This window comes from Metopolophium dirhodum, chromosome 4, assembly GCF_019925205.1.
Source record: "Metopolophium dirhodum isolate CAU chromosome 4, ASM1992520v1, whole genome shotgun sequence".
In the NCBI taxonomy this organism is placed as follows: Eukaryota; Metazoa; Arthropoda; class Insecta; order Hemiptera; family Aphididae; genus Metopolophium; species Metopolophium dirhodum.
Genome location: NC_083563.1, coordinates 9,224,112 through 9,250,614, shown reverse-complemented (window position 1 = coordinate 9,250,614; position 26,503 = coordinate 9,224,112). Strand labels below are relative to the sequence as shown.

The following is a 26,503-nucleotide window of genomic DNA, read 5'->3' as shown; positions in this document are numbered from 1 at the left end:
TATAATATTCGTATTACATAGTATATTATGGTATTTACTTATATGGGCGGGTAGGCCATTTTTGGCCTGCCGGGAAATAATTAAAAGAGGCCCCCACATGAAAAAAAAAGAATGTATAACAAAACACGTTTTTAAATCATTTATTTATTTTTTAATTTTAAAATAATAACATCCTACCAAATACTGGGCTCCTAGCTCCTAATTTATTAATGATGTCTTCAGAATCAATTTTGTTCAGAATATCTTTCTCTACATTCATTAACAACATACTCTCTATACATTCTGACCTGTATTATCTCTTAAATAATTTTTTACAAATTTTAATCTAGTTCACACCCTACTTGTGTAATGGATAAAGTAAACATAAAATATGTATATGCAAAGTGGAGGCCACAATATGTATTTGCGTATAAATTATACACGTTGTAGTTGTTGGTGGCAGCAGAGCGGCGGCTGCGGGTCGATAGGCGATAAGAAATCTTTTGTAAAATAGATATAAGATTATAATATAATATAATATTTCAAATTTCTATTGTAATTGTATAATTAATATAAATTAATGAGTCATTGCGTTAACCATAAAAAGGGCCCCATTATCAAAATACGATGGGGGCCCACCGGGAAATGTCCGGTTTCCCGGTAGGCCTTTCCGCCCATATTTACTTAGTTACTTAATCGTTACAAGTTAGGTTAGGTAGGTAGTGGTATTACCTAGCCTATTCATATACGACATTTGTGTGCTTATTAACAATACTTATGTACACAATACTTATGTAGTATTTCATACTTTATAGGTAACGCATTTTGCCAATTATACAAAAAAAGTTGAAAACTTCAACAGTTTAAATTTAAATTACCATTTAGATCCATACAAATACAAATGTCTAACATTTCTTATCCTCTAGCCTCTTAAGTCTAGCGGGTAGGGAGCGAATCTAGTGGCGTAATTAACTGGAGGAATATTCTCGATCACTTTATCTTAGGTGGGTGGGTAAAAGTGTTTACACCTTATCAATCCATACCTTGATTGGTCCAGTAGTCTCGAAGATTACCTGTTGCATTACTTTGTTCACGTTAAGAATGAACCGCTTTCGCGCACGAAGACTGATCTACGATCACTGCTTGACCCCCCCCCCCCCCCCCAGACGATCGCTTTGCGTTCTGTGATTGGCTGACAGTCCTTGGCAACCGTCGTGCATACAGAGAATGATGTGGTGGGGATGGGTGAACAAGACAAGTTTTGGTCGGCCAAGTGGTTCATTCTCAACGTGAACAGAGTATAACAAAATTAAATTACACATTTATAAATAGTTACCTTAGCAGTCTCCACGCACTTTGTTGTCCATAAAAAAACTGTTAAAATAACTGTTCAATTTGCTAATTAATAATAATCTGCAATTAATAATCATTTAATAATCTGCAATGTAATGACGTTCAAAAAAATAAATAAAATGGATTTAAGTTAAAGGTTTATTTTAATTATATTTAACAAATTAATCAAATAATATAGCACATTTCATCATATTCATTGCGTTTAACTTACATTCAAATTTTTATTAATTTATCTTATAAAATGACATTGAAAAAAAAATAATAACAATATCGCTCACAAATATTACATGTCTGTAATACAGACTCTGTATATTGTCAATTTGTGTAAAAATATAAAAGAAAAAAAATGTGTAAGAATGGATTTTCATTTATAAAATATTTGTGCTTCTACGGACGTAGGCAGTTTTAAAAAATAACGATCTTCTTTCTGCTCTAAACGGTTGAAAACGTCTAGGCTTAATAGGTAGTTCTAATCTATATATATATATAAAAATGAATTGCTGTTCGTTAGTCTCGCTAAAACTCGAGAACGGCCGGACCGATTTGAATGAATTTTTTGTATACGTTTGGGTGACGCTCGGATGGTTTAGATTCTCAAATCATCCCCCTAGGTCCAACCAGAGGATGTGCTCAAACGGGGATTTACAGATTTACGGTGGAAATTTTAGTTTATAAATGGTCGCCATATGGGTTTTAATGCTATTATAATAATAATTATTGGTTGCCGTGAAATCAGTGTATTCATTCAATGCATTTAATTTTTTTGTACGCTGTGTTTTGATATTATATGTATCGGTGGTTAATACACCGTAGGTGGAATTAAGTAAATCAATTCATTATTAAATTAATTAACCTGTTATAACTTATTGATACTCTAGAGTTAAATCATACACTTACAGCACGGGGTCCGCGATCTACCGCAGGTAGATTGCCTACCTGATAATATACTGCTGCGAATAAGAATTTTTATTCCGGGCAACAGAAAAGTTAAGATAAATCTAGAACATCATACACCGAATATTATAAGGCATTCAACAAAGTTTGAGTCGTATACAGTTTGTACATTTAACGGGCAACGAAGTGCACGGGATCAGCATCAGCTAGTATTTTATAATTACAATACACTAAAAAATGTTTACATTTTCACTTATTTAATTCTTCCCTTCGACCTTCGTTGTATTTAGTATGTAGTTCCTAGTATCTTCTACTGATTGCTTAAAATGAAGTCGGTAACCCCCATAGCATAATAATACGTAATTTCATCGAAACTGAGACGACGCGGACGATTGCTGACCAACAACCTATGCGGGTATTATTACTTATTTACTTAAAATTAATACTACATAATAAATTACAATCGTTCCAAGTTATGATAATAAGTTAGTAAAATCTTACGAATTTAATTTAATTTTTATCACAGAATATTTTTTTATAATTTATTTCTTAATTCAGTTATTAAATATGAATTTTACAATTATAACAATTATTGTATATTAAGTCACTTTAAAATTTTGTGGGCCAGGGGGTCTAAGACCTATACTTTGAACTTCTGGGGAGGGCTTAGTCCCCTCAAGCCCTCCTCCGATTTCCGCCTATGGTCTTGACAGTTTAGACATTGTATAATGTCTCTTCGTTTGTGTGGTTCTTCTACTCTTACTTTTGTGTTGAGTATTGATGATATATTAAATATCTTTGTTGATTAAGGCTGGCTCAAAAAAAAAATTGGAAGTTTCACTTTAGTAGCTTTTTTAAAGACGTTAGTAACTTGTCGGACTGAAAAACCTAGGTCTTCGATGGCATTTACGATCACGATTTAGATGGATGTAGGATTCGGATTACTACACGAAAAGACTTTTTTTTTATTGGTGATACTGTGCCCAATTTACTTTCAAAAAACGAATTGTTTTACGGTATGATTCAGGATAGCTGTTTGGATTTTTAATTCATTTGTTGACGATTTGAAGATGAAATTGTCAGAACCGATTAATTTAATAAGGATGCTGCGAAAATCGATAAATTCCAATAAGCCTTGGATAAATATTGGTGGTGGACGTTTTGCTTTTATATATTGCTCATCTCCTTAAGGTTCAGTATCATTTACTTGACTACCGTGTGTGATATTTGCGTTTTCTTTTTCGACTTCAACGTCTGATGTAGCGAGTGGTGCAAATCTGTTGGCTGTTGTGAATTTCGATTTCGATTTCCTTAATTCAAGTGAAGTAGTAGATGAAAAGTTACGCTTTGATGTACTTACTGTTCTTTTGGGTACGAGATTATCCTCCATTTCAGCGGATGATTTAAAAATGTCGCTTGAGACGCTCTGTATGTAACTTTTAGAGTTAACTTTATTTAATACGCTCTTGCAACATGGCTGATCCGTCACATTGCAACGGACGAGATGGAAATCTCACCGGATGATGAGATGGTAGTACTAGGTGATACGGAACAGGTCAACTTGCGACAGGACGATGTGGACCTTGACGCCACGTTCCACTCCACCGCCACGTCACCAGCACACGAGAACTGAGGTTGACGGGTCACCACCACTGGCCAAGCACTGCTGTAAAAAGCAGGAGAGCACGGCCATGGACAGACAACCAACCACCTACACACCACCTTGACTGGATATTTGGGGGTGGGGGTGAGTATTTCCGTCACCCAGATTGTTGCCAGACACTCGCGTTCGACCGCGGCGTACCTTTCTTGCGTGTATCTAAACTTTGTAGGTGTTTATCTGTCTTTCTTCTGATCTTTCACCCCTTTGGTGAACCAATTTATTTTACCACACATATGATCGGATGCTAATCCTAAGTCAAGTAACCAACTTTCCTCAATACCGTTTGTATTAACTGTTCCAGAAATAAATGCACTACCATCATCACTTTTACTTGTTTCTCCGCGTGTTTTCTTAATTTCTTGATTCTTCAAGTATTTTCTGCATTGACTTTTTCAAAGCCCTGGTAAATTGCAAAAATAACAATTACCTGGTTTTCTGATAACATTATTTTTATTCCCAGATAAGATAGATTTCTTTGGATTATTTGCCTTTAGCGCTATTGACCTTTGATTTTCCATCACTGTCATACTTCTTTGATGTACCCTTGATTCTTCAATTAACCATCTACTCGTTAAATTATAAATTGTTTTATCACCTGCTGGAATAGAGTCCCAAGCACTGTAAAAATGATAATACCTATCAGGTAAAGTCATTAATGTTTTCCTCATAACCATATTGTCAGCTACTGGTTCCCAGGTTATCATCTGTCGAATCCATTGAATATGTAAAAAACTTCTGTTGAAACAAATGTATACTTTCTACGGACTTTTTAACGTAAATACTGAGAAGTTTTTCCCACATTTCAAACGCACACTCACGGTTAATCAAATTTTGTAATGGACCATTGTCCACTGAAGTAACAATTAATTTTTGACCCTTACCGTCGGCTCTATTCCAGTCATTAGTTGACCTTTACCATCTAACTCTAGCTTCATTGTCAGTTTTCTTTTCTGTCTTTATAATTCTAGAACTAGGCATTTTCCACTCTGTCGTAATTATTGGCGTTAATTCAAATGAGTTGAAAATTACCTTCATTTGAAATTTCCAAAGTGGAATTTTTCCATATTTGATAATTTTGTTATTTTCACTGAATCGTTCATCCTGACTTTCCTGTTTATATACCTTTGAAGAATAACAAAAATTACTTAAATAGAGAGTAGTTCCTTTGAAGTCCAAGTATATCCAGATAATGTGTCTGGGCCCATAACCTGCTTTTTTTCAAAACTTTAAGCTAGAATTATTTATTTTATTTTATATTTTAATTAGAGTTAAATCGATATCTTCAATTTTACTATGGTAAAATGAATGCACATTTAAAAATGCATTTACACCTATGTATCTAACTGTCGGATTAACTTAATATAATGTGCATTTTACATTTGCATGTAAATATAATAACTGAGAATATAAAGGTGTTTAAAAAGTTATAAATAATTAATTGCTTAAACAAAAAAATGTTTGTATCGGATTAATTTTAAATAATATTAGTAGTTTTTTTTGTTTATTTTTTTATTGAACTTGAGCCCGCGGCATCTATGGTCATTATCTGATTGTAGAGAGGCTATGGTTGTATTCGAACACGTGTGTATGCGTGGCAAGTATGTGTCACTAAAAACCTCGGTGGTCACCCATCCGGGAACTGGTGACACCAGCTGGTGTTTGCACTCAGAACACTTTCGTGACAAGATGCAACCACCGCCCCACACCGAACCAGATATTAATAGTTTATAGATAGGTAAAATGTAATATTATAAAATTATGACATGAATAATATAAGTATAGGGATTTGTATTACCATTGATATTGTATAATCAATAATGGTATTACTGACATTATAAGGAATTATTCGTGAGCGTAGTTGTGCAGTTTTGATGAAAGTTTGTATGTTTAATGTAGGTAGATACGTAAAATCATTTATGTGTGAATAAATAATAATAACAACATACCCAGGTAAGTAGATAGGTATGTAAAGTTAATATATTTTTATTTAGATCAAGATTAATAAAATAGTTTGGTTTAAATTCATTTAAATAAGTTGAAACATATTATTATCCATGGACATTGGCACATTGCATATGGGTAGTATTGATCTAGAGTCTCGATACTGGCGGAAAGTTCAAAAATAATCTTTTTTTTTTTTTATAAAAACCACCTACCAATTTGAAGTTTTTAAAAACATAGATAGCTATGATTTACATAATATAATCAAGTGTTGCCAAAGGAATCGTACCTACTGCACAAGTATATTCCAGCTGCACGTGTGATCTATACAATAACACCATTGTCACTTGTTCGATTTGTCAATTAATTTCAATGTGTCACGCACTAACGCGGTTGTTATAGAACATCATATTGCAGCGATGTACAGCTGTTAAGAAGGTCAGACTAACTATTGGCTCGCCACTCGGTTAGTTATTGTTAAACGTTCGTACGCATGTGACTGTTTGCAAATGACGCGTAAGTAAATTTATTTTTATTATCTGTAATTCCATGAATTTGATAAATTGTACGCAGTCTTTACGTTTTTTACGCATAAAGTGTTAACTTAATGTCGTGCAGCTACATGGAAACATATTTATTTGTTACTCGTGGGAAAAAAACCTATAGCTGGTTAATATATCAACATGATTTTAATAAAAATGTATTTTACTTAAATAAAAAAATATATTATATATATAAAAAAAAAAAATAAGATTGCCAGTTATCCGATTATATGTTTTGAAATTTTCATTAATTATTTGTAAACCTGCATTTAACGAATTTCAAAAATATTTTACAAGAGAATACCTACGCAATTTCTTTTTCTATTCTCAATAATATCGAGCCAAGCAAGAAACCATACATTTTGAGTTCAATGTCAAATTAATAAAACCGCGAGTTGCAGTCAAGTACAGTATTATAAATTAGTCTTATTTAAAGCCAATTTATTAAATACAACAATCGTAAAAGACCTGACATGGTATCATATTTTATATTAAGCACTGTAATTAACCGAGAACTTTACGATTTTCATAAACAATATGTTAATAATATTTAATAATTCTACATAAGTACTAATAACAGTTTTAAAATGTTGTCGGTACAATATTTTCACATCATAAAATATAGCTTAAGATAAAAAACTATTGGAGAATGTTTTTTGAGGTACGTAATAGTAAGTACATGTAAGCAAAATAAAATGTGTGATTTCAGAATGGACGATCGACTTTCCAGCACCGACCATAGCTGGTTCAAGTATTTTCCAAATGCAATAAAAGCTGCGTTGACGTGTCAGAGTCAGTAAGTTATCTACCATTTTAAGTTATTTTTTTATGAGGATTAAACGAATACCTATATACATTATGCCGTAGTATATTACGTTGAGTGGTTTTTTTAAGTTATTACAGTAAAAACTGGGGAACTCACCCTGCTGTATGTCGATTTTACCTTGTAATTTTATATGAAAAATAATTCAGAGATTTGTCGTCGTGTAAGCATAATATATTATATTATTGAAAATATTTTATTTTATATTTATATTGCTATTATTAATTTATTTTATTATCAGTAATATGGACAAATTATATTATAGAACCTGGGTTGAACTATTTTTTGCCGAAAACCTTGCATTTTATTATAATATTGTTAATTAATCAAATACTTAGTAGGTATATTATATTTGTATCATATTATTATGTTATTATTATAAGCTTTTGAGCCGATTCCGACTTGTCTTCCTTAAAACGGTAAATAATAATGACTCTAAATTCATAATTACGTATTTTTAAAATTCTTAGTTAACGTGTAGATAATATAGTAAAATATAATAATAAACGTACAAGTTTAAAGTCCCCATGATTTTTATTTTTGAATAACAACAAAAAAATTAAAAATGTAATTTTTATTTAATTACCTAGGTATCAAATTTCGTAAAGATTTGAACATCAAACAATTATAAAAATAAATGGTGTATGTATATTTTTAATATATTTGAATTGCGGTAAGTGCAGCTTAATATGAGGAGTTTTGTTTAAAACTGTCAAGATTTTTCACCCAAAATGTTGATTTATATTTGTAGAAATAACACCAAAAATATTTTAAAATTTAATGTATCTATAATTAGCTGAAAATCGATTAGTGTATTACCGAGTTGCAAAACCAATCGCACTAAACAATCAATAAAGACCTACTGGTCCCTTAAATATGATTTAGGGGTCCACGATTGGTCCATTACATTTTATTGAGCATTTAGAGCAACCAATTGTTCATGCAATCCGGCATAAATATTTTTAAATTGTCATTGTGTATTGAAATTTATAATTTAAGTGTAAGTGAATTGTAACAAGTAATTATACGAATAAAATGTTTTTAATTCAACAAAATAACTTAAATGGTTTTAGATTAAATTATAATTATAATATATTATGTTTGATACCTACTTTGATTATGATAAAATAAAATATTTTTATTTCACACAAACAAATTTTTTTTCAATTTTTTGTCATTTTGATGAATTTAAACGCTTATCAAATGTATATTTTCATTTTTCAATATTTTTTAAACGAGGTTACGAATTAAGAGTATATTTTGTATTTAATAGCACAAAAAGAGTCAACATAATATATTATTTTGAAAATTAGGTACATTATTCTAGTAAATGTTAATATAAATATTTGGTGGGGATTTCTAGTCTCTATTAGTATTAGTTTTTGAGTTTCAGCAAACACCCATATCAATTGAGGTGTTATAAAAAAAAATTATTGGATAATAATATGAAGCCATTATAAAACAACATTTTTGAAATTATTTTGAAGTTAAAATTTTAAAAATGTAAAAAACTTTTGATTTATGTTGCAAAAATTGAATACAAGTTACCTCAAAAGTTTTTCTTACAGAAATCTAGAAATATTTTTATACACATTTGAAGTTCAAAATTTGTCAGAACTATATATTTAAAAGTAAAATAAAAATTGTTCATTAACTGTTTTAGTTATTTTGATGTACCTTCTTACTTAATTCAAGAAATATTAATCGTAGCCCGTAGGGACTTGAAACTTATTGCTATTACATAATATAATATTATCATTTTCCGCAGATCACGAAATGTTCAAAATAATATTTAAACTAATTTCAATTTATTCATGCCACAAACCTAAGTATACAGTATACACCGTACTACTGTGCGTCGATATCAATGTATAAGTTCATAACTATCATATACCTATTTCAAATGATAATAATATAGTAGGTACCTATATGTATAGTATTTTAATAATTATTAATTTTATAGTACCCATAGGTACCTACCGCTTACGTGATGTTTTGGGCAATTCTTAGTTCAGCCTACCTACCGTAATACTATAATATGGGTACCTATATGTTATTATGTACCTATACCACCTACGCATTGTTATTTCTTGTATTCTGTCGTATTACCATTGATTTTACTAGGTATATTAAAAGTAGATCTTTATTGAATGCTTACAGAGCTTCTATTATATGTCGTACGCCCAGCACCCATTGATACAATAGTGACATTTTGGATTATAAATTCTGAATTTACGTTACAAATTGGACTTGGGTTTTTGCTTCGGGGCGCTGGTCTGACTAGCTGTGAAAATATCACTGTCCATAGATAACTTTGAATCTAAAAATTATTTATTCTTTAAACAGTACTAATACAGACATGATTTAATTCATAATAGGAATATTATGAAGACAGCTCAAGATATTGCATATGTCATCTGTTACTTTAAACCTGACATCGCATCATACCAGCAAATGCTTGTACTATGTTGGGTGAAGACCAAGAATATGTTTTTCTATGAAACTGCATCGATTATTTCATTTGTATTATGGCTTTTGAATAACAGTTGGTGGTTGGCGAGATTTGCAATAGAAAAATGTAATATTGCGTTAAATACGATCGATCAAAAACCGAATTGGATTGAATCAGAAGTCGATGGTCCCAAAAGATGTGAAGTTAAATGTGAAGTACTATACGACCCGGGACTTGAATCAACTTTCATGGACGTGGTTTTTATACACGGACTTAGGGGTGACAAACTTAAGACATGGAAACAAGGTGTGTGGAAACAAGTGGATCAGAAACCTGAGCCCGTGGTTGTCAGGAATTCCGGATTATCCACAATGAATCAATTTGAAAGATTGGCTATCGGCAATGAGATCAAAGAGTTTACTAATTGTTGGCCCAGAGATTGGTTGCCACTGGATTGTCCATATGTCCGAGTTATAACCATCAGCTACAGTACCGACCCTTATTTGTGGAGACCCATATGGTTAAGCAAACCAGTTAGGTAAGATATATTTAATACAATAATCTATGAAAAAAAATACTCCTCTTTCAACTTTGAGTGGTTTCTGGTAGAAAATGAGAAATTTAATTAGTACGTTGGTGGGTTAAAAGGAAAAATAAATGCACAGTATTTTTCAAAATAATTTGAAATATCAAAATTCATAGGAAAAAACCAGTTTTTAGAAAAATCTGGCAACTTTCAACAAGTGTACAATAAGTGTATTTTATACAATTAGCATTTTTCAAATATAGTTTTTAAAATATTTTGGCTATTTGTATGCTATTTATGGACGTAACATGATGTTTTCAATTTTTTTAAGTTTATTTTAGATTTGTACATGATACAAATTTCTTTTGATAGTTAAAAGCATATATATTCACAGGTAAAATTATACGATTTCTCTTTTAAACGATTTTTGTTATTTTGCTGTAATTCGAAAAAAATATTAAAAATGAATATTAATTATAATACAATAGTTATTGTAGAAACTTTAAACATTATACAGTCGATTCTCGAATTGTTTAAAAAATAAATTGTTTATAAATCCATTCTTCTATCAATCTATCATATGGTTTGAATACTTTCAAAGACTCAATGACATCATCAAAGTTAATACTTCTTGCCAATTCTTGTTAGATACTGATGGTTAATAAACCATCCAGGCGATCTTGATTTATAGGTAGTGCTTACATTTAACACTAAATTTAAAATATGATCTAACATCTACATAGAAAACATAAATTCAAATGTTTTCATTTGATTTAAGATTCCATAACCCTTTGACTCTTACGTCGGCTCGTCTAGTATTGTCACTAGGTACTTTCAGTTTTTTTTTTTCAAAATTGCATGCCTAGTACAATTTCCTTCACCACAGGGGTGATAAATGAGTATACACTTGAAAATGTTCAAAAAAAATTAAATCTTATCTTATTTTATCTTCCGATTGAATTTATTAATATTAAATTACAATGTCCATAGCAATGAACAAATAACGGTTTTTCATTTTTCTTTTTAAATCTTCTTTGAAACCCTGATAAAAACTTCCAGACATTTTTGATGCTTCATAAAAGCGTACAGAAACACCTGATTCCAATTTTATATCATACTCATTGATAACATCCTGTAATAAAAGTTAAAACTACTATCTTTTTAATTTTTCTACCAAATCTTACAAAATATAAAACAAATAATCAAAATCTATAGGTAGATACTGAGTATAGACCACACGAATTTTTTTTTATTTGGCCATGATTTTGTTGGAGGCACAGTCTGTCTGGGGGAGGGGGGGGGGGGGCAGTGCCCACCCGGACCCTCTCGTAAACACGCCTTAAACGCCATACATAGCAATTGTATATTATTATATCCCACTAGACTCACTGCAAATATTATTATAAGATTTAATAATAATAATATTTTAACACGGCGTTGTGTATAGGCTATTCAGGTGCACAACTATATCATTTGTCTAATTTCCTGTTATTTTATACTGGTTGTTAAAATTAAAATTAAAATGTGTTAAAATGTGCATCCACACGATCACACCCATTTATTGTATAACACATTAGTAATGTGACATGATTTATTTGACCAGCAATTTTGTATTTGTTTTTACTTTTCAAATACATTTTCGCTGTGAACCTACCACGCGAAAATGTATGACAGTAATATATTTATTATAGGACAAAGAACTAATAACAATAATAATATAACAATTGATACATGGCACAGTGTTGTCGTTTGTACCAATTACCTACCTACAACCACATCAACGGGGCAAGTTTGTTCAACTAATCGTTTAATTGTGATAATGATAAATTACAAGTTTACTTACCTAAAATTTCGATCAACATTCAACGTATCTAAATATATATATATTAATTTTTCTGCGTATGTATTCAAAGTCCTTCAAAATAAGCTGCACAGATTTTGATAAAAAAAAATTGTGTGTGCTTCAGTGGGTCTTTGAATGGTTTGGATTCACAATTGGGCGGGGTAGGCACAACTCGGGGAGGTGCTCCAACAGGAACTTTGATATTTACGATGGACATTTTTGTTTATAAATGGTCATTTTTGACTATAGGAGAAATAATTAGTAGAAATTAGTATTTATTTATCGTTGGTTGCCATTAGTTATTCGGGCAGAACAGGTACAAGCATGCATAAAATCGAATTTTCACACATTGCTTACCAGGGTAGCTGAGCATAGGCGCAAATAGGGGGACTTTAGGGGCTAAGCCCCCACAAAAATGTCCATAGCCCCCACAGACATTTCCTACATTTTGTTTTAAGCTAATTCAATATTATCAAAGTAAGGCTTTAGCTCCCTCGAATCCCAAACGCTATTTGCGCCAATGTGGCTGAGTTGAACTTACAAGTTACACCTAAAATAAGTTGAATAATCTCAATCTTTTTAAGAGTTGTCATCTTTTACGGGCAACAAAGTGTGTAGAATCAAGCTAGTATAAATAATATTTATTAAATATATAAATCTAAAAATAGAATTTCACTCACATAGCCTACATTCTAAAGGTATATCCGTATATCCTAAAATTATACAGCCTCCAACAAGGTAACACATCATGACCAGATGAAAATTGATTTGTTCTACACATCTTCGCTCGACATCTAGTTATAGCGTTTCCACAGAGACCTCACACCTATAATATCGAGTACCTATATAGTGGATTGGTAATGACACCCACGATCAATAGACTAAAATGACTAGTTGTATATTATAATATTATATTATATTGCAATATAATACACCATAATATATTATTACTCTAATTATTATAGTTAATCAAATTGTTGTATTTTTTACAGAACAACCATGAAAGATAGAGGCTTGGAGATGATATCACTTCTAAGAAATGTGCATGTCGGACAGCATCCCATCACGTGGGTTGGTCATTCTAAAGGGGGATTGTTCATAAAACAAATATTAGTTCATGGTATTCATTTTATTGATTCAGCATTAGATGTGTAAACTAATGATTAATGTTTTTTTTAAAGGTATATAAATTTTATTGTTACAGCTAATGAAAACCAGCAAACTCACAAAATCATATCAAATACCAGGGGAATATTATTTTATAGTGTTCCCCATAACGGATCTCCTTTAGCCAATATAAAACTACCATTGTTTCAACGATCAATTGAATTACAGGAGTTAGTAAATGGTACAGTAGGTACATGACATAATAAACTTTGGAATGATTAATGATGGTTTTTATTTTCTGTTACAGATACACAAGATATACAAAAACTTCAGAAAACATTTCATGAAATGATGAACGTTAATAGACAAATTCAAGTGAAGAGTTTTATTGAAACCAAATTGACACTTATGAAACTAATTTATTTAAGGATTGTTTCTATACAGTCTGCAGGTACATCTACATATTTAAATGTTTTGTATTATCATTTATATATTCAGCTACAATTAAACACCTAATATATGTAGCTGTAAAAGTAATCATATATTTTTAAATTGTATATTATAATAATACTCATAGGAGTAGAATGGTTTAGGGACCAAGGGGGCTATAGCCTCCCCCCTCCCCCATATAAATGCATCATGCTATGCCTACGATTATATTATTATTACACTTTTATTATAGATACTAAAACGTAATAGAATAAATCAACATAAAAACAAATATGATTTGTTTGACCGCAAGATATTAACATTGATTATAAATTTTCAAATATAATATATACATTATACAGTATATAAAATCAATGATATTAGCTAGGTACATAGATATTTTTTTTCACAACACACATTCATGGAAATAATTGTACAAGGTCATTTAATGAGATACAATTTTTTAGTATCTTCTTCATGTTTTTGTGATTTTTAAAATAATATTTTTTACATTTTTATCACTATATTTAAATTAAAAAAAATAAATGCACTTTTTTATTTTAGTAAATGGCAACTTGCATCTGTAAAACTCTAATCCAAACATTTGAATTTTGTCCTGAAAATGTAAAAATGTAAGATAAAAATACCTAATTAAGTATTTTAGTTTTTAATACTTTTAGACTTCAATAGCTCACTTAGTTGTAGTGTTCAATTCCACTAATTTTCCATAAGTTTGAACTTATAAATAATCAACCATTGGTTCAATACTCAGCATTTTTTATAGTTCACATTCACAAATAATAATTTATAAAACACAAAAATTGAAAGTAGAGCATTTAATGAACAACTGAATATTTATATTCACAGAGTACAATACTTTTTTTGTCCTGAAGCAATAATAAAAACATAAAATTTGGTTCAAGATAAAATAAATATCTTCCTATATTATTTTCAGTGGCATGCCTAAGAATTTTTAATTGAAAGGGGGTGTTATAAGTGGCGTTTAAATTAATTGTGGTGGTAGTACCAAAGACACAAATAAAGGGATTTAAGGGACAATGGGTGTGGGATAGAACCCCCCCCCCTGGTACAACCCTCCACTAATTATAGTATATATTTTTTAATCGAAAATTAACTTTCTTTTTTTTATATATTATCAAGATCCAGGATTTGGAGATTTATATGGTGTTCCGTTGGATCATCGAAATATTTGCAAACCAAAAAACCGGTAAGAACTACAACAAAGTTAGATTTTAAAATATATAATATAAAGTATAAAAACATATAAGTAATTTAAGATTATTTTAATCATCTACCATTTTGGTAAACACTAAGCACTTATAAAATACTTATATAGTAATACATATTACAGGAATTGTTTTCTATATCAAGAGCTGGTTAATATGATACAATCATTAAAGCAATCAACAGTCGAAGAAACGGTGTAAAGATAAAAAAAAAAATATTAAACATATAAAAAGTAAACAAGAGATCATTATAATATGTCATAAATACCAATATGTCAGATACAATCAACTATAAACTATAATTATTCAACAATATTTTTAATATAAAACAAAACCATTAGTTAAAAATAATACATTAATATTTTTTTGGTCAGATATAAACAATATAATATAATTACAAATTATTCATATTAATTGGAATTTTTGCTAATCTCTATTCCAATTAACTACTGTATGCAGCAACTGTTTTTATCACAGCTAATGTTTTTTGATAAACAAATGACAATCTGTAAAAACAATGATAACTAATTGTTATATTGGTTAAAACAAATTGTATTTGATTATTTTTTTATGTCAACACAATCTATGAATGCTTTATAGAAAGAAAAAATAAATATATTTTTTACTTTAAAGACTGCCACTAACCACTAATTTCTGTTCTAAGCCATGGGTGCCGTTAAGGGTGCTTGGGGGGCATAGCCCCCCAGTTTTTTAATCGTATTTTAGTTTTAAATATCATATATCAGAATTTGTGATGCTAACCTAACCTAGCCACCCCCCTCCACCAGAAAAATTCCTGAGTTGCGCCTATGTTTAAAGGAACCATTTAAACCACTTTATATAAAACAATTATACAAAAAATATTGGATGTTGGGTTATACACTTATACACGAATACATTTTAACTTAGCACAAATAAATTATAATTACAAACAATATTTTATACTTACTTAGAGTCGGCTTTGCAGATGGACATATGGTTTAAAGGCAACTCGTAAAGCTCACCCACCGATGGATCTAAATAAAAAAATGTTTTAAATTTATATAAAATAAGACTAAAAAATGTTTAATTTATAAATTACTAAAATGTAAAATGTACATATTATGCTCCATTAAATGACAATGATTATGAATTGCATGACAACACTTATTGTGAGTAATATTATTGAATTATATAAGTATAACACAAATATGATTAAAGAACTATACCTGCATTTAATTTATAATCTTAGTAGCAGGCACGTATTTGAGGGGGGTGGTGATCACAAAGTAAAGGAAATATATAAAATGTCTATAATATAAAGATTTGACCGATAAACATTTGTAATAAATTGATGATATACCTCTCCTCTCCACCACTGGAGACCAAATGTTGTACACAATACAACATGTATAATATAATAATATGAATATATGTTACACATTATGTATACTGAATATCTATTAAAATCTTTATATCTTACCACCCCCCCCTTCCTCCCACGTGAAAAAACCTTAGATACGCGTTACTGAAGTGAGGTGAGTTTTTAACAACCGATTTTGATAGGTATCCCATCTGAATAACTAACTGCAGAAAGGGGATAGGTCCATTATTTGTAACTTTTCAGGAGAGACAAAAAACAAAATCATAACATGTCCTTTTTCTGTAGTAAGCTGAAATTTCCAAACACTATATTTAGCGTTTGGATAGTGGAATTTGACCCTTTTCTGCAATAAACGATGTATTTACACGTGCTTAATAAAAAATGATAACAAAATTGAAATTGATAAAAATGGACTTGTCCCCTTTCAGCAGTTAGTGATTCATTTGTGTTTTTGTTATCATGCATTATTTGTGACTTTTATTAATTTGTCTTAATCTTAGAAGTTGGAGCATATTTGCTTTCAATTAAATTAAACTACACTAGTTTTTAAGGTATCTAAATATTTTCCATGATTCATTTATTTCTATAGGAAAATTGTTTAGTTGTTACGTTATATTATATTTATAAAATAATTGAAGATTACCAGCTGCATTTTTAGGTACGCATAGTATAGGTACTTTTAAAGCAGTAAATTCTGTTGGAAGGCTTTCAGCAAAAGTAACAATCTTCATTGGATTATCTTTTAAACATTCTAGAAAATCGTTATGGAGGGATACTAACTTAGGTGAATCTATAAAAAAAAAAAACAATTAACAAATTATATTAAAATTGACTAATAAAAGTTAAATTACCAGTTCTTAGTTCATCCACTTCTACTGATGGCCATAAAAAGAATCGATATGCACTGTTTAATGTAGCTAATGGTGACCCATGATGTGGAGTACTAAAAAAGAATACAGATCTTGTCTTCTCAAATAGTTTTCTCACATTTGGATCATTACTGTTACTTGCTAAAATAATTTTTTTAAAACATTTAATTTGCATTTATATTTTCTTACAAGTAGACATTTTACCTGTAACCAACATATTTTTTACTAAAAGACCACCCATAGAATGAGCCAAAAAAATAATTGGTCGGTCTCCAATACCAATAGCTAGTAACTGATGCATCAATTTGTCTGTGCGCCCTTCAAGTGTACGATGACTAAGAACACACACAATTTTTAAATATTCATCAAGAAACAAGTTTGAAAATCATACTTTTTTTGTTTTAAAGGACAAGATGGCAACCACTCAGATAATGTAGTACTATAATCGACACCAATCACCCGAAGACCTTCTTCATCAGTGGGTAACCAATCAGACGGCCAACATTGACTATAACCTTCATTGAGAGCAGTTTGTCGTACAGTGGAATTATTCCTTTTCAGAAACAGTTATATATATAATAAAATTTAATATCAATGTAAAAATAAAATATTACCCTTTTAATGAGTAAGGCCCGTTTCCTTTAACATTTTCTTTATGTGGTATGTCGTTCAAAACAAACTCAAAATCACTTCCAATCAAGTCCCACTCTCTGGCTTTGACTTCTTTGTAACTATCCAAATAGTTTTGCATATCTTCACCAACTGGTCCTTTTAGTGTAGCAGTATTTGATAAGTTATGAGATTCATTCTTGTTATTCATATCTATTATTAAAATAGTAATACTATAGTATAACTTTAACTTCAGGTAAAAATTAAAATTATTAGATTAAACTAAAAATACACAATAATCCAATATATTCCCAAAAATGATCAACAAGATGGTAAAAAAAAAATTAATTAATAAAATATAATTTATACTTCAAACGTAAATTGCTATGTTGGTTATTGTTACTATTATGATTTTTATATATATATAAAACAAGCTTGAGCCTAAAACAATTATCAAGAATAAGGAGGTAAATCATTAATAAGTATATATAAACAAATATGTAAAGGACCTACAACCAGATAACTGTAGAGGTCGGATTTTTATGATTTTACATATTTGTTTCTAGTGTATGCAGTTAAATGGGAGTAAGATATCATAATTATTCATGAAACACAGAATTCATAGGAAAAATATATTTTGCATAAAAAAGCATATTTTTGGGGTTAGAAAATATTCAATTTGTTAGAGAATATTTTATAAATACTTTTAATTTTGATGATTTTATTTTTGTATATATTTTTAAAAACATGTTATACTTAGGTACACCCTGTAAAAAAAGGATTTAATGTTAATTAAAACTAACTTTCATCAAATTGTTACAACTATCAACATTTTGGAAAAATCAAATACGCCCTTAGTTGATATGATGAATATTATCAAAAATACTTTTACACAATTTGAGCAGATACCAGTAAAAAAGGAAAAACAAATAAACCAAGGATACAAATTTTTGAAAATATTCGACAAGTTCTTAGAGGAAAGAATACATTACAACTTCCGGAAAACTATTCACCGACTATGGTAGCCGACTTGCGATATTCTCCAGTGACATTTGTTGATGTCGAGTTGTCCTTCAGCATACATAAAAACATTCTCACAAATCGGCGTACTAAAATGACTCAGGAACATATAGAACAATATATAGGTAGTTATTCATTATTATTGTAAAATAAATTAAATTAAAAATGTTATTGTAAACCAAATTAATAATAAAATTTAATAAACAATAGATTTAAACTGAATTTTGTTATTTTTTTACTTTTTTACAAATAGAAAGAATAATTAGCATTTTTAAGGACTTAAAACATAACTGGTATTTTAAAAGAATATTAAGAGAATATATTGCCTATTTTAAACGACATAAAAACATCATATTTTAAAGATTTTAAGAGAATATAAATCCAACCTCTACAGATAAGTAACCTTAAATAATTAATATTTGTGATCATATATTATAATATTATATTTACCAAAAAGGCCAAGAGGTTCATTAATATGTAAATCTTTTTCACGCCATGAAAAGCTAACACCACCTAGTAGGCCATGTACAAGAACAACATCAATTTTAGCATCTCTATTGTATCTATTTTTTGGATATAATAATACTGTTTGCTTTCCAAACATATAATTTCCGTTGATTGGATCTTCATCATCCATATTTAATAATGTTCGGTTAGCCCATGACTGAATTCTAAAATTTTTGTGATTCTTCCATTCAAACAAAATACTGATCCATCCTTAATGATTTATAAATTAAGTTAAAATCATGTATAACAATATTAACCGTTAATAGAATAAGTAATAAACAAATAAACTAAATAATAAATATTGAATAGTTTTTCTATTTTTTTTTACTGCGGTTATATTAAAATATGATATTTACTTTGAACATCTATAATAAATATCTATTGAAACAATATTCGTTAGACTATACCGGTTGAGAAAATGTCTTGGATAAGATCTCTATTTAAAGAAGCAACTGACAACAATTTTCCGATTTCTTCTGCTACTTGTTCATCGTGTTTTAAATACTGATAGATTGCCATCAAAATTTGAAGACCTCCCAATTTTACCATAGCTGTTTATAACATAATTTTATCAATTTTAATTTCTAATTATTACAATAAATAGGTTTGATTTAAAATATTTACCAGTAACATTTGTTTCATTGTTACAATGGTGACGTAAAGCATTTATGCTTAACTGTAATATATTATCATTGTCTATTTGCATACTTCCAAAATCTGGCGGTACATCTTCCAAGTGATAATAGTCATGCTGTTTACCCTAATAAAAATAAATAAGTATTAAGTAACAAAATATAACTAAAAATACATAAAAATAAAAATATTAAATGTCAAAACATGGTTTTGCTTACTTTAAATGCATATGCCATAAAGTAAGATAAACATTTGTGTTCATTTAATTCATTTAATTTAATTAACAAATCACGGATTTTGTATAATATTTCCTAAATCAAAATTAATTTATTATTATTCCAGAAAAATAAAACAATGACTATTATTAATATAATTTATACATCTTTTGTCCAGCTTAAATTTCTAGGTGGTAAGAAGAATTTAGGATTAGCATTAGTTGATCGAGCCAAACCGACCAAAGTATGGGCTTCACTCATTTGTGCTAAATGTTGGAAATCTGAATCTAATATAAAAAAAATTTTAAGTAAAGAAAAAATGCAAAATAAACATTTATTTTACAAATTTATATTTACTTTTTAGATGATCAGTCATTGTGGTCAATTGTGAAGTGGCTACCCAGGATAATTTAGAATTTTTGTACTTGTTGATTATTTCCAAAAGTTTCCAAGCCTTTTTATGTTTGAAATCATTCCATTTTTGTAAAAAAAATACCGGAGGATTTGTTGGCTGTATTATACTGTTACTATCAATAATTTGATACTCATCGAGTTCTATACAAATAATTATATAAGATTAATAAATAACAATCCAAAATTACATTTAAAAATTAAATTAAATATTTAAAAACACATAAAAGTATATATTATACACAGAATAGTGTTTGTATACCTACTTCAATGTTTCATATTAAAACTAGGTATTAGTTTTATCCAGAGTTTTATCTATTGTGAAAGCTGATATTGAATTGGATTAAATTGTTTAAATACTTATTGACAATTATTTATAAAATGAAAATATATGAGAAATAATTAAAATAATCAAATGACAACAATATTAAACAAATAAAAAAGGTAACTAATATTGAATTGTACCTATTCCAAATGCCAAATTAATTAAGAGGTAAATACATATTGGCCATCACAAATTAATTATAAAAATTATACTTTGATGATTTAAAGGCATCCCTAGTACATCATGTGCTTTTCTTATTGCCTGTATATTTGCGGGATAGGTTACTAAAGATAACTAGGTAATTAGATTGAGTTTGTGCCACCGACAGAAAATTAAATTCATCTTTACAAATGAAATGCTAAAAACATTGTTGATTAATATTTAGTAGAGGTATTAGGCACTATTGTAGTCATAAAAAGCAGAAGATATAATATAGATGTATGGTACTTATATACAACATAATACAAGGGTGTTTTGATATATGAACTGACAGTAATTTTACAATATTGCTTAAATGTTCTCCAGAAGTCCATAGATTCAGGTTTTACCTATGTCCGATTCTTAATTGAAATCATAAAAATAGAAGTGAAATAATATTTACACACAAAGACCATCTGATGATAAATGGCATCTACTATAGTCCACAGCAGTACAACATAAATGGTATTTAGTACACAAAGTTTACCAGTGAATGTGGCTTGGTCGACAAATATATATTCTGGTGCTTTGTAGTTCAACAGCATTGGATCTTTCTGTACGCAACGTTCAATGGTCAAAACCGTCTCGTGAAACTCGTATGCCAGCCATCCCAGACTGCCGGTTACCACACAATAAGCTATGGACTCGGCAAACAAACGGATGTGGTTGCGATTTTCTGACACACTGTTGGACAGTTTGGCCAGCTTTTTGCGTAACTTACTGAATGGTATTAATCTAAACATGAATGATCCCGTCATGTTCAATGGTTTTCAGCAAAGACCTGCGACTGATTGAACATCGCCATCAATCTGACGTAGTACAGTGTCTACCGTGTAGACAGTGCAAAGTGTTCTGTGCAGCTGGAAGCTAATAAGTATAATAATAGGTATAACATTTATAATTTATCATTAAATTTATCACTGAACATTGTGATGTAAACGATTAAACGAATATGATTCGTCTTTCCATGTCGTACGATTTTCAAGCAATAATGTTATTTGCTAACAGTATCCTGTAAACAATTCAATTGCCAATTTTTTCGTCAGACTTTTTTGATTTTTCAACTATCAACAATATTTGCACTGATTATAGTTGCAAGTTGTTTATGTTTATCACAGTCTGTGATGTTTACAATTTACTTTGATAACAAATTACACATCACCATAGATAATATATTATCTATGCACATCACGATAACGGATTAAAGATTATCTATTATCTATATTCTATAACCATAATGATATTATTCTGTGGCTGGACACTCGACACATCACTCGCATCATTTGTATATTGTGCCAACTACAGTTGTCCAATACCCACTGCCCAGCGGTTATGCCACATTAAAATAATCGCTTCTTGTAAACTTGACGCAAATAAATAAATAACATTTTCATTTGAACCATCAAAAATACGTTGATTTTATATCTATTGAATTTTTAAATCAACGAATTGTAAGTAAAAACTATTTTACTATTGAATACAATACCTAATTTTTATTGGAATGGAACTCTTAAAAAATTTTTTTAACGATTACTTTCATAAAACTGTAATTATTTGTGTCTCATCGAGTGTTCGGGGAAAAATACATTAGTACCACACTGTATCAAGTCACAAAACAGAAAAAATGTAAATTACATATTATTATTACTTAGCAATTTCTAATATTCTCATCAATGTGATAAAAATGTATGTAGGTAGTCTGGTAGTTGTATCTAAATAGTGTTAATTTTGATTTTTTAACAATTATAATATTATGGATCTTCCACTGCATGTAATAGTTAAGTGACGTAATAAGGTACAAAAGTAAAAAAAGTTAGTTTTACTTTACTTTTTTACATAATGACTAATAAGTATAATAATTATAATTACCCAGCGCCAGATACCACCGAGTTTTAGGATATTAACTGGCCTTAAAAAAGGTAACAGCCAAATTTTCAATAAGATGTAACTAATATTTATTATATATTTTTATTCTCGGCCATATATTACAACATTTTATGTAGCCCACTGAATTCAACCTATTCATGACCTATCCGGACTTGTACTTACCTATAAGTTGTCTTGAATTAAGTATAAGTAATTTGAAAAGCAGAAAGATTTATTAACAACATTTTTAGTTTAGAGTTTTGTTTGAAGATAAACATCCTAACTTTTTCAAAAGAAACTTAGTGCTTACCATGTTGGATGTATTAACTATTAAGATTTCTTTTTTTTTACTATAAAAATATATTCTGAAGATTTAGTTACCAAGCATAATAAATCTTATGATTAGTCTAAACTGCGTACAATTTGATTGAAATTATGAAATTATTAAGTTTTCATTTTATGAGAAAGTATATACTTTCTAAATAGTGAACACCTACTATTATTTCAGTAAATGTTATCATTCAATTTTAAAAAGTAATTGATATTTAGTACAATATTGAACTGTTTACTAAAGTTTATTTTATAATGCTTGAAAATAATTTTTATTTGTTTATAATAAAATTGTGTAATGTGATAATCTAATTTAATTTACCTATTATTTAAAGAATACATTAGTAATATTTTATATAATACCAATAAAAACTTTAATTGAGATTACAGATGCGATGGAGGTACTTAAGTCATGCTATAAGGAAGTATTCAAAAGACGTCAACGGATTTCAAGTAGGCATTGTAGGTGCTGGCCCTGCAGGGTTTTATTGTGCACAACAGTTACTAAAAGTAATATAAAACCCATATTAATATTTAAACAAATTTTTTTAATTCATTACGTTTTAGAAAATTCCTGGCTGTCAGATTGATATATATGAAAGATTGCCAGTTCCATTTGGACTTGTACGTTATGGTGTAGCTCCTGATCATCCAGAAGTAAAAAATGTTATTAACACATTTACTAAAACTGCATCAAATGAAAATATACGATTTATAGGAAATGTCTCACTTGGCTGTCATATTACATTAGCCCAACTTAAACATTCATATAATGCCGTAGTATTAGTAAGTTTCAATAATGCGTTAAGTCATGTGACAGTTAAATAATTTATTTATATCTTATATATTACTATAATAAAATGTTTATTATTTATTTAGGCTTATGGAGCTGACGAAGACAGAAAATTAAATATTGTTGGTGAAAATTTATCCAATGTTGTATCAGCTACAAAATTTATAGGGTGGTATAATGGTTTGCCAGCAGATAAAAATATTAAAGTAGATTTGGATGTTGAACATGCTGTTATTGTAGGACAAGGAAATGTTGCTTTGGATGTTGCTAGAATATTATTAACACCTGTTGATGAACTTAGAGTTGGTACAGTTGATGTTATTAATCATAGCCTTAAATAAATTAAATTAAATATTATTATTTTTTTTTTCAGAAAACGGACATCACAGAATATAGTTTAGAGGCTTTGACACAAAGTAAAGTAAAAAAAGTCACTCTTGTGGGTCGAAGAGGTCCATTACAAGTAGCATTTACAATTAAAGAATTAAGAGAAATGTTAAAATTACCTGGAGTGAGCACACATTTTTTTGAAGACCAAATTAATGATATAGATAAAGTCATTAACGGTAATTTTTTAAATAAATTAAAACTTACCTATTTTATATTATATTATATTTTTATTTTTTATATATATATATATATTATATTTTATATGTAATTATTACAGATTTACCAAGACCTCGTAAACGATTAATACAACTTATGTATGATGCATCACAAAAAACAGAAGTTCGAAATAAATTGTTTGATCTATTGTTCCTGAGAACACCTATCTCAATATTAGGTACATCAAAAATAGAAGGAATTGAACTAGCTATAAACCATTTAGAAGGTGCAACAATTGTAATGTAGTTTTATGAATATTAGTAATTCTTGACAAACAAAAATATTTTTAGGAGAAAGAGCAATGGTTACAGATGAAAAGTATACATTAAAATGTGAATTGGCTTTTCGCAGTATTGGATATCAGAGTGTCCAAGCAGATCCTGACATACCTTTTGATAAAATGTCTTCAACAGTACCTCAAAGTATAGGTATAGTGATTAATTTTAATTTTTTGACTATATAATTAAATATATTTTATTTCCAAAGGTGTTTATAGTGTTGGTTGGTTGTCTTCGGGACCCGTGGGAGTAATATTGTCGACTATGAGTAATGCTTTTCAAACAGCTACGTTAATTGGTCAACATTTTGATAAAGGCCTGCTTGGTGAACGAAAGCCAGGATATGATTACATTTCAAAAGTATTAGAAGATAAAGGTATCATCATATTAGCTTGAACATAATTTCTGGAATAGTAAATAGAAAAAAATAATTTATATCCAAATATTTTTTTAGGCATAATTACTGTCGATTGGAATGGGTGGATGAAAATTGACAAAGTTGAAGTGGAAAGAGGACTAAAACATGGTAAACCTCGAGAAAAAATTGTCGATGTTGACGAAATGTTACAAATTGGAGGAATACTAAAATAATACTTTCAATCATAATCAAAATCTAATTTATTGTAGAAATGTTTAGATAAGTAAATATTATAAATGCTTCAAAATAAAAATATGAAATGTTGAATAAGTGATAAGTATAATATATTTAGGAAAAATTAATTACTTTTTAGTTAAGTCAATTTATTTTACTAATTTTACTGTGTATTAATGTGTATTTAATTTGAAATGTTAATATAAAAATGTATTTTTAAAATATTTTTATTAATGATTATTTTTTTTCAAAAACTATTAATTATGTTAATTTAAAACAAGATAACACATTATGATATTACAACATTTTTGATTATTATTACTATATTGTATTTAATTTCATAGTGGAGTGGTGAATTATTTTACAATGATATTTGTATTTTTTTTGTAGAAAAAAGCGTCTGAAGTTTAATAAGTCAAAACTCATCAAAATCACGAAAATTAGCAAATGATTTCTAGTTAGAAATTCATAAAATGTTTAGTATTTCTATCTGAGCTTTGAAAATGTAATATAACTTTGTCTTAAGTTTTCCTACATTAATAAAAAAAAAATGAAACAGGAATGTCAAATTAATTATCTTGGAGCTAGACATTGGATAATCACCCAAAATTTAACAAATAATCATACAACGATTTTCTGAATTTGTCGTTTTTCAAAAACTAATAAGTAATAACTGTAGGTAGGTACCTGACATTTTCATCAAATGTTTATTTTGTCATTTTCTATACATGATAGAATTTTTAAAATATTTTGACTAGTTTTGATATAATATTTATAGACATTTTAAATTAAAAAATTTTTTTTTAGTTTTTTATAAATGGCAATAGTCAATCTATAAATGTAATAAGTTGTTATAATTATAGCAGCTTATAAATATTAAAGATCCATAGACACGGTTCTTTTGTTATAAATCTTTGAAGTTGACATTTTGACATAATTTATCAAAACCTCGAAAATGATCAATTATTCTAATAAAAAAATGATAAAATTTTCAATTTTTATAGCTAAGGAATGAAAATTTAAAACAAAAATTCTCATAAATAGTTAATAATTTAACCAAAAAATCTTTAAATTATATAAACATTAATC

At 28.9% G+C, this 26,503-nt stretch overlaps 3 protein-coding genes across 8 annotated transcripts; 2 read left to right on the top strand and 1 right to left on the bottom strand.

Annotated features, from left to right (window-relative positions):
• The first annotated feature begins 6,288 nt into the window (after positions 1-6,288).
• On the top strand, positions 6,289-17,854 carry LOC132942619 (protein SERAC1). Of its 4 annotated transcripts, XM_061011179.1 has the most exons (9): positions 6,289-6,346; positions 7,082-7,168; positions 9,574-10,185; positions 13,009-13,136; positions 13,221-13,364; positions 13,431-13,574; positions 14,714-14,780; positions 14,925-15,032; positions 17,439-17,854. In XM_061011179.1, exons 2-8 carry the CDS (start codon positions 7,083-7,085, stop codon positions 14,998-15,000), a joined length of 1,257 nt encoding a protein of 418 aa, XP_060867162.1. In that variant the 5' UTR covers positions 6,289-6,346; position 7,082; the 3' UTR covers positions 15,001-15,032; positions 17,439-17,854. The 4 variants fall into 4 exon arrangements, 3 of the variants coding, with proteins under 3 accessions (XP_060867162.1, XP_060867161.1, XP_060867163.1); XM_061011178.1 differs by lacking the exon at positions 17,439-17,854 and having other exon boundaries at positions 14,925-15,203; XM_061011180.1 differs by lacking the exons at positions 6,289-6,346; positions 17,439-17,854 and adding an exon at positions 6,576-6,777 and having other exon boundaries at positions 14,925-15,203.
• Positions 14,842-22,041, bottom strand: LOC132942617 (protein SERAC1). Its single transcript, XM_061011174.1, has 14 exons — positions 21,437-22,041; positions 20,373-20,570; positions 20,181-20,302; positions 20,019-20,111; positions 19,792-19,927; positions 19,575-19,718; positions 19,111-19,377; positions 17,646-17,853; positions 17,423-17,584; positions 17,236-17,366; positions 17,014-17,172; positions 16,806-16,952; positions 15,749-15,815; positions 14,842-15,305 (listed from the first exon to the last, which is right to left on the bottom strand). Exons 1-14 carry the CDS (start codon positions 21,705-21,707, stop codon positions 15,242-15,244), a joined length of 2,169 nt encoding a protein of 722 aa, XP_060867157.1. The 5' UTR covers positions 21,708-22,041; the 3' UTR covers positions 14,842-15,241.
• Positions 22,042-22,185: 144 nt separating this feature from the next.
• On the top strand, positions 22,186-26,037 carry LOC132942618 (NADPH:adrenodoxin oxidoreductase, mitochondrial). 3 transcript variants are annotated; one of them, XM_061011176.1, is made up of 9 exons: positions 22,186-22,400; positions 23,536-23,607; positions 23,713-23,931; positions 24,025-24,240; positions 24,312-24,504; positions 24,606-24,770; positions 24,835-24,972; positions 25,031-25,198; positions 25,277-26,037. In XM_061011176.1, exons 2-9 carry the CDS (start codon positions 23,536-23,538, stop codon positions 25,411-25,413), a joined length of 1,308 nt encoding a protein of 435 aa, XP_060867159.1. In that variant the 5' UTR covers positions 22,186-22,400; the 3' UTR covers positions 25,414-26,037. The 3 variants fall into 3 exon arrangements, with proteins under 3 accessions (XP_060867159.1, XP_060867158.1, XP_060867160.1); XM_061011175.1 differs by having other exon boundaries at positions 23,529-23,655; positions 25,277-26,036; XM_061011177.1 differs by having other exon boundaries at positions 22,382-22,400; positions 23,536-23,655; positions 25,277-26,035.
• The last annotated feature ends 466 nt before the right edge of the window (positions 26,038-26,503 follow it).

Coding starts and splice junctions, on each gene's coding strand:
- LOC132942618 (XM_061011175.1), top strand. CDS start 23,536: ATGCGATGGAGGTACTTAAGTCATGCTATAAGGAAGTATTCAAAAGAC. Junction 24,241..24,311: donor CACCTGTTGATGAACTTAGA/GTTGGTACAGTT, acceptor TTTTTTTTTCAG/AAAACGGACATCACAGAATA. Junction 24,973..25,030: donor AACAGTACCTCAAAGTATAG/GTATAGTGATTA, acceptor TTATTTCCAAAG/GTGTTTATAGTGTTGGTTGG.
- LOC132942617 (XM_061011174.1), bottom strand. CDS start 21,707: ATGACGGGATCATTCATGTTTAGATTAATACCATTCAGTAAGTTACGC. Junction 20,303..20,372: donor AATGACTGATCATCTAAAAA/GTAAATATAAAT, acceptor TTTTTATATTAG/ATTCAGATTTCCAACATTTA. Junction 17,585..17,645: donor GGGCCTTACTCATTAAAAGG/GTAATATTTTAT, acceptor GTTTCTGAAAAG/GAATAATTCCACTGTACGAC.
- LOC132942619 (XM_061011179.1), top strand. CDS start 7,083: ATGGACGATCGACTTTCCAGCACCGACCATAGCTGGTTCAAGTATTTT. Junction 13,365..13,430: donor ATTACAGGAGTTAGTAAATG/GTACAGTAGGTA, acceptor TTTCTGTTACAG/ATACACAAGATATACAAAAA. Junction 13,575..14,713: donor TGTTTCTATACAGTCTGCAG/GTACATCTACAT, acceptor TATATTATCAAG/ATCCAGGATTTGGAGATTTA.